At 51.3% G+C, this 16712-nt stretch overlaps 1 protein-coding gene across 1 annotated transcript in view; it reads right to left on the reverse strand.

Annotated features, from left to right (window-relative positions):
- The window catches only part of RASL12 (RAS like family 12), a 16634-nt gene extending 5596 nt beyond the window's left edge, over window positions 1-11038 (reverse strand). The window contains exons 1-4 of the mRNA XM_069597611.1: window positions 10462-11038; window positions 8468-8524; window positions 2231-2304; window positions 1306-1496 (exon numbers count right to left, since the gene is read on the reverse strand). Coding sequence (XP_069453712.1) covers window positions 1306-1496; window positions 2231-2304; window positions 8468-8524; window positions 10462-10564 — 425 coding nt within the window. The 5' untranslated portion in view covers window positions 10565-11038. The remainder of the gene's footprint in view (window positions 1-1305; window positions 1497-2230; window positions 2305-8467; window positions 8525-10461) is intronic.
- Window positions 11039-16712: the final 5674 nt, after the last annotated feature.

Genomic DNA, 16712 nt, shown 5'->3' on the forward strand with positions numbered 1-16712 from the left:
CCTGTCAAATCCTGACCTACCAACATCAGGACTGAACCAAAGAAGGAAATGGGGATAAATCATCATGACTCCTTCTTAGGGAACTGAGGCTGCTTTGCTCTTTGCTCCCAAACCACTTTCAGACAATCCCTTGGGCAAATATTGGGACCAAAATAGTGGCCTAGTTTTTTCCTTCATATTTAAAACTGATTATTCTCAATCCAGTCTTCTGATTCCTCCTCTAGGTTCTGGGGACTCTTTGACTCCACAAAGACTACCTTTTGGCTTTAAGTTCACACAAATTCCCTCATTCCCTGAGACAGAATTTGTCTGGGTGTGAGGGCATGCCCGCCTTTGAAGGCTCCTCCTGTGAACCTCCTTCATGAGACCACACCTCTTTTCCCCACTGCCCATCAGCCCTGATCTATATCAAGCATCCCCTCCTTTATAACACCAGTCAATGGGCCTTTGGCATCTGGGAAGCAGGGGTGACTGGCTGTGAGGAGGGAGGGGTGGGAGGAAGGCTGCCCTACCTCCCAAGTAGACTGGCCACAAGGGATGGACATCCGAGCTAGAGAAGGCCAGTGGGGTCACTCATCAGGTGAAGGCGTCATAGTCTCAAACACCTCAGGGGCCAGGCAGGCAACTTGAATGTGTGGGGAGGAGTAAGCCATGGGGACGGTGAGGCCTGTGGTCAGCTGGAGGGAGCACACCCCACCCTAAAGCATTCCAGTTCCAGGTCTTTTAAAACACTGTGCCGGCCAAACAAAATATGACTGCAGTACTCAGTGGTCATCTGCCCCCAGGCCAGTCTGTGGCCTTTGATTGAAGTCCAGCCCTTTCTAAGAGACTCCTGCCCTTGGCACAGCCAATGGTGGGAGTGAGCCTGGGGACCTCACTTGGGGGAGGCGAGAGCTGGCTGAACCAGAGCAGACTGGCCTGACGCAGGCTGCCTATCAGAGCCTCTCTCTCCAGAACTGGAATTGGGCCCTGGATGACCAGCCAGCCGCAGGGAGTGGAAACAGAAGGTCATATAGTCTCAGGCAAGAAAGGGTGAAGCCAAGAGACCTCAGAGCCCCGGGAAGATGGAAGGAGTGGCCTCTCTTCCGACCTTCAGGGTCCAGCCCCTGTGCAGCCTGGATGCCTTTCCCTTCCTGCCTGGCACTGCCTGGAAGACCTGCCCACCCTGTACCCTTACGACATGTCCCCTCCCTTCCACCTACATCAGAGGAGATCACTCTTCTTAGCAGCCAAATAATCCCCAAAGATGATATCGCCTGGATGAAGAAAGCAAGCTCTGGGCTGTGGGATGAAGTGTGTGCTCACCTGTACTGGGCCATGTCCAGCTTGTTGCCCAACAGCAGAGCCGGGAAGCTGCGTTGCGTCTCCTTTGCGTGCAAAGCGAGCAGCTCCAGGTAGCTGCTGCTGCCCTCGAAGCTCTGGCGGCTGTCAACGCTGTACACCACCAGGAAGGCGTGGGCCCAGTTCAGGTAGCGCTCACAGTTCCTGGGGGTGTCCTGGGACAAAGCAGGCAGCCTCAGTCAGGGGCAGAACAGGCGGGGGTAAAGGACTTCACCTGAGCTGCCTCTCCCCGCCTCCCTGCTCCCCGGGTCTTTGTACATTGTTCCCCAGCAGGGCCCTTTTCAAAGGGGCACTTGAGTGTGGATTTGGCTTGATGTGAAAGGAGACATTGTCTCTGAGCCTCACTCCCACCACCCAACCACAGACTGGGAGACCTTCTCTGGGGCACGGAGCCAAGACTCTGGCATGGCCCCCACTGAGACCTGGCTGTGCCTGGGCACTGCTGGTTTGGGGTCAGGTTCACGGTGCCCCTTTAGCTTCTGAGAAGAACTGGCATCGGGCCTTGGTAGGGGGTGGTGAGAGCATAGGAAGATGTATGTACTGGGCAGGGAGTGGGAGTTGGGGTCAGAGGAGCATCTGTAAACATAGGTGTGCACCTGTGGACACAGGCACCAAGCCCCAGAGCACAGGATCTCAGGGCTGGCACCAGCAATCATCAGTCCTCCCCAGGCCCCGTCCTATCCCTTCTCATTTGGCAAATCAATGGATTCAGACCCAGAGAGGTCAGCACCTCGGGGACACAGCAGATTGGAGCTGAAAAGGTTTACAGATTCCCATCCGAGGCCCCCACTCTGGAAACAGGACTCCTCCAGAGGCTGCACGGATTCTCAGCTCCTCGGGGGTAACGGGGGTGGGGGTGGGGTGGGGGTGGGGAGAGGGGTAATGTTACCAGGTCTGCAGTGTCCATGACCCTCAGGTGGACAGGCTGGTGGTCCACGGTCTCCTCAGAGCTGTAGGTGTCCTCTGTAACAGACGGTCAGCCCAGTCAGAGGCAGGCCGGCCACTCCAGGGTGAGCTAGGTCTGACTCCCAGCTTGCCTTTCTGCTAGACCCTGTGCACCCCTGGGGGGCTGCTCTGGGGCTGGCTGAGCTGGGACCACAGGAGAGGATCTTGGCTCTCACCCACATAGAGGACACGGGCAGAACCTCCCACCAAGCAGATGTTGCTGCACCTATCAGGGCTCAGAGCATCAGAGGTCACTCACAGGACATGCCACAGAGGACGGGACTATGTGTTGGGTCCACCCACCATGCCTGCAGAAGGAGGTGTGCGGCTCCTGGGCCCAGTGAGCAGCAGAGGCCTCGGGAATTACACTGCTAGCCCCTTCCTCCTGATCCCCAAGCTTCTCCACCCTCTTCTCCTAGCACAGCACCTTGCCCACAGGAAGCCCCTCAAGGACGGTCAGGACAATCCTCTCGCAGTCAGCAGGGGAAGGGACATGAAAGGAGAAACACACAACGTGACTGAGGCTGGGGAGTCAGATCTTGTTTAGAAGTTCCAAGGAAGTTTCACACATAATCTATGTCAAAATAAATGCAGAGGAATCTAGTAGAGTTGAAAGTTTTAGGTTGGAGATATGGAAATCAAACCCAGTGTCAGCTACTTTTAAGCTGTGTGGCTTGGCCGAGTCTTTTCAACATTTTGAGGCTCTGTTTTCTAATTTTAAAATAAGGATAACGTGGGACTTCGCTGGTGGTCCAGTGGCTAGGGGGCCTGGGTTTGACCCTTGGTCAGGAAACTAGATCCCACATGCCACATCTAACACCTGGCTCAGTCAAAAAAAATTTTTGAAAGTGAATAGGGATAGCGTGATGGAGAAGGCAATGGTACCCCACTCCAGTACTCTCGCCTGGAGAATCCCATGGACAGAGGAGCCTGGTGGGCTGCAGTCCATGGGGTCTCCAAGAGTCGGACACAACTAAAGTGACTTGGCAGCAGCAGCAGCACCAGGGATAATATGATAACACTGGCTAGCAGTTTTCAAGTTTCAACTCTGTGTCAGGCACTGTGCTAAAGGCTTGTCCCTGCACCATCTCAAAGGGCTGTGGCAGGACTGGATGGGCCCCTAGGCACATACCTGGCCCTCCACAATGCCTGGGAAAGGATGCTGGGGACTTGATGCTCCCAAGTTTCCAGGGCAGGTTCACATTCCTAGGTGATTTTTTTTTAACTTTTTATTTTGAAATAATTTTAGACTCATGTAGAAGTTGCAAAACAGTACACAGAGTTCCTGTGTGCCCTATCCCGCACTTCTCTCCCCCACACTGTTAGCCCCTTACATAACCATAGTACAAGGATCAAAACTAGGAAACTGACTTTGGTGCCATACTATGAGCCGAACGACTGATCTTATTCGGATTTCAAATTGGTTTATATATATATATATATATTTTTTTTTTTTTTCAAAGTTCTCATGACCTCAAACCTGAGAAAGAGTCAAGTGGCAGGGCCTGCAAAGAGGACCTCACTGCCACAGGCAATTTCTTTCCCCACCCCCAAATTTCCCCTGTGCCACTGGCCCACATGTGGGGTGCACTTGGCCCTCACCTTTCCCTGGGGGGCCCTGGGCCCCCAGATGACCCCAAAGAAGAATGCTCTGTGCAGAACTGGGGTCCTCTCTGCCTTGCTGGCAGAATCCACTGTGAGAATAGTCCCCCCCCAACTCTGGCGGAATTCACAAACACTTCTCTCCGAGGGTCACTGGCAGACAAGGCAGGCCTGGACACAGGCCAGGCCCACTAGCAGCCAGCAGAAATCGCAGACAGCTCCCATCCCCAGCCTGCTGCGGGGACTTGGATAAATAGCCGCTCTTATTCAAAGACAAAAAAAAAATCTAATGGAAAATATGCCCCAAATGTTTAACTATATTTGGTGCAAGAAGAGTGGATGCCTACGTCTCGTTCAGATTTGTCTTTATTTTCCTGCCAGAGTTGTCTGATGCGTGCCTTTTAGGTGCTTCCCAAGTCCTGGGCCCAAGGAGGCACCGTTGCTGTGCCCAGCCTGGGGGGAAATATTAGCCCAGGCTTGGTCTACTGTAGCCCCATGCAACACAATAGCCTTTTGAGATTCCTGTTAGCTCTGCTGAAGAGAGGTGACAAGGAGGTGAGACCCAGACGAGGGAACTCGGTCACGGGCACACAGCACCCTACCAGAAAGAACGTGAACTCAAGGGCTCCACGGTGAGACCCTCTCACGCCCTCTGTTCAGTGGACCCGCCAGTCCTCCAGCTCTGACTGGGCCGCAACTGAGGAACATACATGGGCGAGTGAAGAAGGCTCAGAGGTCATGAGATCATCTTACCCAGCTCCCTCGCTCCCTTGCAAGTGAGGTGACTCCAGGGGCTGGGGGTGGGGTAGGGGCTCCTTTCCAAAATGCAGTCATGTCCTGCCTTCCTGTCACAAATTCCCTGCCCTCAGGACATTCTGGAGTCCTTTAATAAATCGGGGCTTCATAACTCCTAGGGTTCCCCAGGTGGCACTAGTGGTAAAGAACCTGCCTGCCACTGCAGGAGAAATGAGACACATAAGCGACACGGAAGATTCCCCTGGAGAAGGAAATGGCACCCCCCTGCAGTGTTCTTGCCTGGAGAATCCCACGGATAGAGGAGCCTGGGAGCTACAGTCCACGGGGTCAGAGTCCGACACGATGGAAGTGACTGAGCACAGAGCACAACTCCCAGTTCTAAATGAGCTTCTGAGGACTCTGATGCTGGGAGAAGTTTCTTTCCCCCAAGTGTTTTCCTCTCATTTACACTGATAATTTTTAAAGCAGCACCAAAGGCGCTCTTGTGAGTATGTATAGGATAATACTTCTGAAATGTTACCTGTATCCTTGTTGGAGCAGGCTGCGGGGGGAAGAGAGGTAAGAAGCTGTCATTCTGCCCTAGGCAAACCAGCTAAGATTCCCCCAGTCCCTCTGTGAGAAGAGGGTGTTCTGGAGACCCTGCTCCCTTCCTGGAGTGCTCAGCACAGGCACACAGGCACTGAATCTCTTGGTTCCAGTAGCTCCCAACCCATAATAAGGCACAACTCACACACAGAATACAGTCTATTAGTCCTATTACAAGGCACAACTTATTAGTACTATTAATTATTATTACAAGACATAACATTATTATTAGTCCCATAACAAGGCACAACTCACACACAGAACACAGTCTATTAGTGCTATCTTCCAGATGGGGAAACTGAGGCTCAGAGATCCCACAGACTTCTGACTTCAGGCCCTCGACAGCATACCACTCATGCATGCTCAGTCGTGTCTGATTCTTTTTGACCCCATGGACTAGCCCGCCAGGTTCCTTTACCCATGGGGATTCTCTAGGCAAGGATACTACAGTGGGTTGCCATGTCCTCCTCCAGGGGATCTTCCCAACCCAGGAATCAAACCCATATATCTTTACCTACCTAGCCACCTGGGAAGTCCTCAATAGCATAAGGATACCCTTAACGGAGGACAGCTGGAGTGGTGTCTTATCTTCCTTTACTCCTGAAGTTCTCCATGATCTTAGGCAAAACACTGAGCCCTCTCTGCCTCAGTTTCTTTACCTATACAATGGGGATAATAATAGGAGGTCTGGACTTCTCTGGTGGCTCAAATGGTAAAGAATCTGCCTGCAAAGCGGGAGACCTAGTTTGATCCCTGGGTCAGGAAGATCCCCTGGAGATGGGAATGACAACCCACTCCAGTATTCTTGCCTGAAGAATCCTACAGACAGAGGAGCCTGGCAGGCTACAGTCCATGGGGTCACAAAGAGTCAGACACGACTGAGCGACTAACATACACACTAATAGGAGGTCTTTAAAGGGTAATCCTAAAACCCAATTTCAAATCCCACGTTTAATATCATCTATGCTGTGCCTACACTGCACTCCAAGCTGGAAACAGGAATGAACCACACAGGTCTCCACCCCGAAGAAGCCTCTTTGGGCTCAAGCTCTTAGAAGGTTTTTTATCTCCACATGGCTAACTCTCCCTTAGATGCTCAGACCTTTCTGCACAGAAGAGGATCTGGTCAGAGAGTCCCCGCTGTTGCTGGAACCAGCCATGGGATAGTGGCTGGAATGTTTAGACAGTGGACAGGCTCAGAAGCTCTGAGGGCGGGGTAAGAGACCAAAGGCTGAGGTGACTAACCACTGCACAGCTGCCCCACCCTCAGCCGTCTGACTTCATATTCCTCCACCAGCTCAGAACTCCAAAACTGCTCAATCACGAGGCTCAAACCACCACTGTACTAGGCGCCCCTGGTGGGACCCTGCCTGAAGTGTATGAATTGGGGGACAGGAAGGAGAGAGACTGGAGGTGGGTTATCAAATAAATACAAGATGACCAGTTAAATTTGAATTTCAGATAAACAGCTAATAGTTATAAGTATGTCCCATACTTATATTGAGGCAGGCAGAATCTGTCTTCTGAGGCACTGTCCTTGGGCATCTCCATTTTTCCTTCCCAGACATCCCTGCTATGTGACTTTTCTCCCTCCCTCTCCCCTCAGTGACCAACTTCAAGTCTGGCCTCTCCCAACACCACCCCTGCCACCCACAATTGCGTCCTGTGTCACACTCCAGAGGTCACTGACCTCCGCTAATCAATGGGCTCCCCTCAGACTTACTGATGACCTTGGCCCAGAAAGTTCTTGGGTCTACTTCTCCACTGCAGCGGAGGGGTGTGTCAAAGCGCAGGTGGTCACCCCAAACTCCGAGGAATAAATCCCCTTAGGGACTGTCAGCAAGTTGCCTGCCCTGCACTCCTGACTTAGCCAGGGACCCCTTTTGCTTTCTCTGTTTGACACCCTGGGGTTTGGTGTAAGACCTCCTTGGAAGAAGAGATTCTGCTGATTAAGGAACAAATTCTAAAAGCCGATGGACCAAATAGCCATGACGTCCCCTTCCTGGTCTGACACTGGGAGTCAATATCCCAGCCTGGACTGAGGGGCTGATGGACACCTAGGGGCTAAAGAGCTCTTTCCTTCTGGTGTCACAGGGGCATTCCATCAGAGGCCTGCTGTGAGAGGTGCTTCACTGTGGAGGTTTCAATGGGTGGGACCCCGAGGGTCCTCCCAGAGCCTTGGATTTCCTCAGAGGGCCTTCGGGAGTTCCACAAAAGCTTATTCAATTCTCATGAATGGGGAAAATAATCTAAGACTGCAGTCCCCATTTCCAAAAAGCAGAGAGCATCCAGACACCCCATTTTTCTCAGTGGAAAGTTGACCATAAAGAAATGCTATAAATGTGAGCTTAAATTATGTTTATACTAATAAAATTCTGTATTTATTTAGATATTGGGGTTCAATTAAGCAGTTATTTGAGGAAAGCATTCTGCTGCTAAAATTAATTTTCAGAAACACTGATTTGATTAACTTGGAATCTCAGCCACCAAAGATGGGAAGCCATCTGAGAAGGAAGAAGGAAGGAGAAGAAAACATGCATTTAGTGTCTCCTGTGGGTCAAGCCCTAGGCTAGATCTCTTACATATATTATTTCTTTAATCCTCACAGTAATTCTCTGAGATAGCTATTTTTATGCCCATTTTACAGATAAGGAAACAAAAGTTCAGAGAGGTTAGGTGACTGTTTCAAAGGTGCACAGCCAGTAAGTGACAGAGCCAGGATTCAAACTCAGGATTCAAAAGGGACACCAGGGCATCCCTTTTCCCAGTATACCATGAGAGAGCCACCAAACAAGACTAGTTTTCTTGTGTGGTTAAAAAACTGGTTTAGAACCTAGTATCACTAGGGAATTTTCCAAATGTCTTGTCCAGCTTTTCTGGAAAAGTATACTGAATGACGGTCTGAAAGAATCACACTTAATGGATGTGGATGTTCTGCAATGTTTGATTTTTTTTTTTTTCAAGTCTCATCCTACCTAATATTTTAGGGCAAATCAACATCTCTCAGTTCTCTTAATTGGGCTAAGCCCCAAGCTATCTGGGGTGTGCTGTGGAAGGGTACATTTCTGGAACGTAAAATATTTTGCCCATGGCCTGGGTTATGCTGATGGCTCCTCCCCTTGGCCCCCAGATGCGTGGTTCCGGTCAGGCCTGGACCTACCACAGTGTATGTGGGTGTGCAGGGGAGAGTCCAATGGGACACAGCCAGAGGAACAGGGAGGAGTGGATGGGTCCTTACCCAAGTTGGGGTCATATTCGCTGATAAACCTCCTGGTCAGAAACTTCACGGTCAGGGCTGCAAGAAGTAGAAAGAAGTTGGCTTAGTATCCCCATTGTGTCTGGCTGCTGGACACTGTAGGCTGCTCCTCTCATTTTAGAGAAGACTTTTCTAGGTGCTGTAACCCCTCTGCTCTCTGGGGGAATGTGGCTGGGGAGCTGGTTTGAAAGGCTCAGATGAAACCAGAAATATGGGGAACATGTCCTTCCCAGTTGCATTTTTTGGGGGTGGGGGAGGCAGCAAGCAAAGAAATGAGAGGCAAGTCTAAGGGGTGTTTATGTTTATGAAGGCCCTACTTAAGGCGTCTGGACCCATCAACCGTTACCATAGGGTCTGCCTAGTGAAACTGAAACTGAAGAGAGAGACCCCCTTCAGAGATGAGGCACAGAGATTCTGAAGTATGGGGGCATTTATCCCAGTCTTGGCTATAAGCCAAAGAGAGAGTAGAAGTTGAGCTGATCAATGGGTAATCTCTGGGAGGGATATGAACCCTCTGAGTCCCAAGTAAACACACTCTAGTCCTTAGTCCTCAAGTCTCGCCTCTAAGGCCTCCACACTCATCAGGCAAGTCTCTCAGAACATAAAACCCAGGGAAGTTGTCTCCAGGTGGAATGCATTCACAAGACTGATTTTGTTCAGAACTTTAGCCACGTAAAGCCAAGGGCCAGCTCACTATTATATTGGACTCTTCAAAAGAAGCACAATATTTTAAAGAAAATCCTTAAAATTCTATCCCAGGATTCCTAACAGGGTCAGTTTGCAAACTAATTATCCAGGGAACACATATTTTAACATTTAAATTCCTTCATTCATGTAGTCACTGGCTAATGTACCGGTGACAGAGCTGCGGATAACAGTTTGATTTTCTAAGGGACGAGGGGAAGTCTTTTCCGTAGGACAGCGTGATTCAGAATCCCCACTCTGAGTCAGGGGGCTGGCTTCAAAAGTGGAAAGGAGGCCCCTGGTGACTCGCAAAGAAGGAAACTCATAGCGGAGTCCATGATGGCCATTTACTAATGGCTGTAACTGGAAGACAGCCAGTGGAGGAGCCCCCTGCGCCCTCCCACCTTCAGCTGCCTGGGACTGAGAGTGGCAAAGAGGGCTGTGAACCCTTTTTCTGGATCTTTGCCTACAGTGACACCCCCACCACCTGAGCTCCAGCTGGGTGATAGCTACCAGAAGTGATGAAGGCTGTTCAGTGTTGCTAGAAATGGCCTGAGTAGAAATCCAAGAGCTTTGTTCATCAAGGCTCAGTCCAAGGCACCTGAGATTACAGTCCAATGTGTTTCCAGAAAGTCAGGAGAAGGGTCTGGCTTGAAACAAATACATTTGAAAAGAATTCACACTTTGTTCCAGAATTGCAGGGAACTGAGGTGGAGAGTGGGGAGTGGCACTCTCCCCCTGGGAAACCCCCAAAGTCAGTGCCTTTCATCACCTCCCTTCAGGGGTTTGGGGCCCCTTCACCCCTGGCCGAAATCAAGAAGCAGCAAGGCTGCGAGGAAGCTAATGGGGCACGGGGCTGGGAATCAGTGCCTCACAGATCCCTCTGGGGCCAGTCACCAGGGCTGTCTGCTGGCCCGGAAGAGGGGACGGAGGGTGGTGGTACAAGGCGCGGAGGAGACCAGCAAGGGACCAGAGACACGAAAGGGGACAGCTGGGATCACAGACAAGGAGGGCACAGTCAGTGGGGAGACACAGAGGGACAGGCAGGCCAGGAACCCAAGACAGCTGAGACACGGAGGTGGTGAAAACAAAGCAAGAGGGAGAGCCAAGCAACAGAGAAACTGAGGCACAGAAGAAAATCGCGGTGTCTCAGCCAGCTCACCTGGGCGCAGAAAGCCCCTGAAGACAGTGGGAGAGCCTGCCTGCACACCCCGAGCTCCCGCTTCTGCCCGCCGCTGCCCGTGTGCCCCGTCCCCGCCGAGCCCCTTCCCTTCCGCCCGCACCCCACTCACCGGACTTGCCCGCCCCGCGGCGCCCCAGGATGGCCAAGTTGACCTCGAGGGGCGCGCTCTGCGGCCCGCCGCCCGCGCGGGGCTTCCCGAACACCGAGGCCATGGCGACGCTGCGGAGAGAGACGCGGGGCCCGCCTCGGGGCCGCGAGCAGCGTGCCCGCCCGTCGGGGCCTCGGGAGCGAGTGGCGGGCCCCTGGCACTCGCGGGCCCGGCGGCGTCGGCGTCCGCTTCCCGGGCCCGGCGCCCAGCGGGCGGCGTTCCCGCGGCCCCGCCAGCCCGGGCGGGGAGGAGGGGCGGGGGCGGGGGGTGCCGGCGGGCGGGGCCGCCCCGAGCGCCGCCGACGCCTTGTGAGGGCCGAGGAGACCCCTGCGGGGCGCGCTCACCCTGCTCCCCGGCGGCCGCGCGCCCCACGGCTGCGCTGGGCCTCGCAGGTTGGGAGCCGTCACCGCCCGCAGCGCCCCCCAGGACCCGACGGGAAAGGGCAAGGGCCGGAGAGACGGAGGAACGGGGTAGAGGGACTGGGGGGAAGGATGTTTCCAGCCTGGTCTGAACCTCCAGTCGGGCACTTCCCATCAGCAAGAAGATCCACCCCTCCCTTTGTCTTACCCATCGGCCCCGCCTCCTCCTCCGGGAAGCCTGCCGGGTTCAAATCCAAGCCCTGTGCTTTCTCTGGATCGCAAGCCCCCTCAGCCTTGGCGCTCAACTTCCCCAACCACATTACCCTCCCCTTCGATGTGGGACCTGCAGAACCCATAAAGGACCCTGGTTTCTGGGAAAGGGGCGAGGGAAGATCTCCTTACTAAGATTTCATGGCCAACCTGGGCCCAGCTTCAAGAAACCTAACCCAACCGGGATTAAGGTTTTCTCCCTGATGGGAGCTTATGAGTGGCCCAGCATGCAAAGGGGGCATTTATTTGTTCTAAAACCTGGACGGATGAACCTGGTAGGGATCAACTGTCATTGCCCTTGAAACCCAGGGAAAAATCTGGACCTGCTGGAGAAAGGGCAAAGGACCAACATGAGGAATCTGGACATTTAGGATCTAGTGCCAGATCTTAAATGGGTGACCTTAGGCAAGTCATCTCACTTCTTTGGGCTTTGGTGACCCCATCTATGGGCTTCTCTGGTAGCTTAGTGGTAAAGAATCTGCCTGGAATGCCGGAGTCTCAGGAGACGCAGGTTAGATTCCTGGGTTGGGAAGATTCCCTGGAGGAGTGCATGGCAACCCACTCCAGTAGTCTTGCCTGGAGAATCTCAAGGACAGAGGAGCCTGGTGGGCTACAGTCCATAGGGTTGCAAAGAGTCAGACACAACCTAAATGACTCACACACACACACACACACACACACACACACACACTCTCTCTCTCTCTCTCTCTCTCTCTCTCTCTCTCTCTCTCTCTCATCTATAATGCTAAAGGAAGAGGGAAATGAATCCAAAATTCCATGAGTGGTTCAGGCCCAATGGAGAGTGACCAAAATCAACCCTGAGTTCCAGGTCTAAGTACTTTCTAGAACCCTGTGGGATCTTTCTTTTGAAATACACCCCAGACCAGAGTGGGGAAAGATGTGGGCATCTCAAGAGACTTCTCATTGCAACCTATCCCCCTCCAACCCCAACCCCCCTATTCTCCCACAGCTAATCTACCCACCTACGCACAGAAGAAACCAGGAAAGTCCAGGTCAGCAGATGGAGGGACTGGAGTCAGAGCCTGATGGTAATAACTTCTTTTCAACCAAGAGAGAAAATTATTTTCCAGGACAGGACATAAATAGTGACTCAGCCTAATTGTTTCTGGGAGATCATGGTAAAGCAGCTGTGTTATTAAGACTCTAAGGTGTTAGGAGGAATTTGTTTAGATTACACCCACAGGCCAGAATCGCTCACACAGCTAATGGCCTTTGAGTCGTAGAAGGAAAAAAAGTGGGAGCCAAGTTCTGGCCACATCCGTGAGCTGGCCCCGGGGAGAACAGACTTGTTCTGGGTGGGGCTATGGGGAGACACGGTCTCACGGGAGGACTGCTGGAGAGAGGGCAAGCTGTGGACCCCCAGAGGCACAACAGGGAATAATCTTGGGCTCTGCTACTTCTCTACTTATGTGATTTGGGGGGAGTTACTTTTCTTGTCTTTAAGACTCAGACCAACTAGTAGATGGGAGCTTCAAGACAGCAGTTTCCAGCTTAGTGATTTTGTGAACTCTAACCACCTGAGCTGTCCATAATTAGAAGGGACTACTGTCTTCGGAGGAAATGAACCTCTTGACACTAAAGGCAAATGGGGGTGAGATTTCAAGGTGTTATAAGGCAGGGGTCCCCAACCTCTGGGATCTAATGCCTGATGATCTGAGGTGGAGCTGATGTCATCATAATGGAAATAAACTGCACAATAAATGTAGTACACTTGAATCATCCTGAAACCATCCCACCCCCGGGTCTGTGGGAAAAAATTGCCTTCCACAAAACCAGTCCCTGATGCCAAAAATATTGGGGACTGCTGTTGTAAGAAGATACCACAATGATTTGCAAGATGGGATGAGATGATCCTTAATCCCCTTCTAGTTCAGAGATTATTTGAACTGGTTGCCAGCTGGTTGTTCAGACCCTCAGCTATGACTGCTAAGTGCTCAAAGTCTGCCCCTCCTGTGAGGTTTAGGAAGAAAACAATTGCCCACCTCACAACTGCAACCACGCCCATTCTCCATCCTCAGCCTCTTCATCTGTGGGCTGCTTGTCCAGCGCCCAGAAGTGCCCACTTGGACCAGAAAGGCCCTTGGAATCATCATTTATTGTCAAACCATGGAATAAACTGGGCCTCAGTTTATTATCTTTTTTTTTTTAAGAATATTACTCTCTGCATGTTTTTTCTCACACATCACTATTTTCTCAACACTACCAGCAGTTCCAAAATCTATCCAAAAATACAGTCAAGGGACTTCCCTGGTGATCCAGTGGCTAAGACTCTGCACTTCCACTGCCGGAGGCACACGTTCGATCCCTGATTGAGGAACTAGAGTGTGATATCTCGTGGCCAAAACAAAACAACCAAAAATACAGTCAAGTAATTATGGAAATTTGACACAGGAAATATGAAGTACTGGATCAGACCCATCAGGTTGAAATATAAAAATTTCAACATTTTCCATCTATGTCATTCCCTGGAGGGTAGAATTCATTGAATAGGAATATTCACTATTTGTATATGAAAATACCATCACCAAATTATTAATCTATCTTGGGGATTTTGTAAAAACCTATGAACAATGTTGAACTAAAAGGACTCTTTGAGTTAAAGGATTTGAAATACATGTGTTTGGAATGCCTATCAATGAGAAATTATCATTGATTTTCAGATGGCCTTCTTGGTCTATGTTTCAAAGACCCCAAAACTCATTCAGAATTCCCAGAGCTGCAATAAAGTTAAATATCTATTAGACTAAGCCAATATGTTAATAATCTCCTATAATTATTCACAATACACTGTCTGTTTTTATCCATCTGTTCCTTATTATCATCCTAAGAGATGGTTATCACACCCATTTCATAGTGGAAGAATTACAGAGACACCTCATCTTTAAAATAGGGATAATATTAAGTATTAGATTAGATAACATGAGAATGTTCCACCCAGAGCTTGGCCCATAGCCCCAAACAGCAAATGATAGTTTCCTGAACTCACCCAGACACAAATAGCTTACACTTCTTACCCAACTACCAAGAAGTCAAAACTATTTAATGACCAGAAGTTTGGGCACTTTAGGTTAAGAGAGAGGTGATTCTACTAGAACCAGTATCCCACCCCTCCTTATCACCACTTCCCCACCTTTGAGGCTCTTATAAGGGGTCCTCAGGCACTCAAAATGCAGAGGATTTGGCTCCTTGCCCAGCAATGGGCTCGACAGATGCTCAGTAGATGTCTCCAGGGTGCATGAGTCCCATCTAGACAGGTCTGAACAGGTAGGACTAAGTCTTGCCCTTGCTACCCAGCCCACCCCTAGAAGCCATTCCATATATAAAGCTAACGTTTTTGGCTCCCTTTGAGATGTCACTGCATTCCCTGGAGGCACAATATGATAACCTCTTCTGTGATTTTTCAATTATAAAGTCAGATGTGAAAACTGAACAAAACCTTAGAAGTCAGATACAAGCTCCACTTTACAGACAAAGAACCGAGGCCTGGACAACTTGGGTAGCTTTTTCAAGTCAGAGATAATACCAGTATCAAAACCCAGCAGGAATCCTGACTCCTAGTACAGTGCTCTTCTTCAAGTACAAGCAAGCACATCACTACCCTGTGTGCAGAAACATCACTATGGTGGCAAAGGCCAGGAGTCACTCATCAGGCAGGAAGGCCATGAGGTCACAATTGGAAAAGACTTCAGTCTCATACGGTTCAACCCCTTCATTTATAGTGGAGGATCAAAAGGAATTGCCCAGCACAGGAGGAGCTGAGCCCAGTCCTCCACCAGCCTGCAGGATCTCCTAGGTCAGGGGTTGTGTCTTCTCCACCAGACTGGGGACTCCTCCTCAGGTTAGGGCCCAGTCACTGCAGGGAAAGAGATAAACAAGGCCGGGTGCGCTCTGGAAAAGCTCAGAGTCTGACACAGAGCCCCACTGCTTGCTCCCACCCCCAACCTCACAAAGTAGAGAGGGAGGTTGGTGTGGGGTCGCGCAGGGCCTGGGAATTCCGTGGGCTGTCCACAGCCATGACAGCTCCTTGTCCTCTCCAAGTCCCAGAGGGACATTTGTCCGGGTGGAGGAAACTCTCACCAGCTGCAGAAAACACCCCACTGGGGCCTCAGGCACAGAGCCAGAGTGCAGATCCTGGATCTAGTCTCAGAATCAAGACCCCCACCTTGGGTGGCCTCCTCCTCACTTCCCTTCCTGGCTGTAAGGGTGGGGGTTGGGTGTGAGTGCTAGTGCCCAACTCGCTGGACTTGTGGGAAAACTGGGCTTGCACGCAAACTTCAGCCTGGAGGGGCTTATGCTCTCAGGAGAGGTACAAGCGGGGTTCTGCCTGTCTGCCACTTACTAGGTGCCTGGAATCAGACATTTGGGGAGGGAACTGTGGCCCTTTGTTTGAGCCTGGCAGGAGGTAGCAGTTACCCTTCCCAAAGACAAGGCTACTGCAGATGAGGAGGGGCAGTTGGGCCAGGGCCTGGAGTCAAGTGGACGGGCTTCAATCCATCCCACATCTTCAATCATAACCAAGGAAAGGCCCATTCCATCTCTAGGCCTCCCTTTCCTCATCCATGAAATGGGAACAGAGACATTCTTCCTGTCCTGGAGGCCACCAGCAAGGTCAGAGTCAGGCCTGGGCACTGCAGAGCCCACTTTCCTTCAAGAGGGGGACTGTCATGCCTATAGCCAACATCTAGCCCCAGGGAAGGAGAAAAGCTGACAAAGGGCCTGGTATAGTATCCATGGGGACTCTGGCCCACCCCTTCTATCTCCTCCTCCTCTTCCTGTCAGGTCTCTGGGGCAGAGAGTCTTGGCTATTTCTGGCTGCTGCCTCCAGGCTTCAGGCTTCCCAGGCTCACACAAGTGGTCCCCACACCCCAGCCCTGCTTTGATGGGGTGAACTGGGCTGAGAGTTCCCTGGCAAGAAAGGCACACTCATGTTGGATCTACAGATTGATACATAAGGGTCTATGCATGCGTGTGTCTTGGGGGGAGGGAAGTTCCCCAGCTCCCCTCCCAAGTACAGCTTTATCACTGTGAGCCACTGAGCCACTCCATCCTCCTGAAGACCTGCAGTTGAAAATCTCCTGAGGGGAAGATACATCCTACACGGGGCTGGGCCTCAGTTAACCTACTTGTAGCACAAAGTAGCAGAGAAGTTAACCACTAAGCTCCCTCGGGCTGACATTTTAGAATCCAGAGTCTGAGCTGGTAACCCAGGAAAGTTCCAGGCAAGATGGATAGCAGGAGGCCTGGGGCTCTCTGCTACCAGCTACGCAACCCTGGGCAATTCCCTTTCTGAAGTTTTCCTGGTGGCTCAGGTAGTAAAGAATCTGCCTGCAATGCAGGAGACCCAAGTTGGATACTTGGGACAGGGAGATCCCTTTCAGAAGGGAATGGCAACCCACTCCAGTATTCTTGCCTGGAGAATTCCATGAACAGAGGAGCCTGGTGGGCTATAGTCCAGGCTGTTGCAAAGGCTTGTTGAAAGCAACTAACACTTTCACTTTCACACTGTAAATGAAGGGGTTGAATCATAGGAGACCGAAATTCCTTCCGACTGTGACCTCCTGA

This window comes from Ovis canadensis, chromosome 7 (assembly GCF_042477335.2).
Source record: "Ovis canadensis isolate MfBH-ARS-UI-01 breed Bighorn chromosome 7, ARS-UI_OviCan_v2, whole genome shotgun sequence".
Classification (NCBI taxonomy): Eukaryota; Metazoa; Chordata; class Mammalia; order Artiodactyla; family Bovidae; genus Ovis; species Ovis canadensis.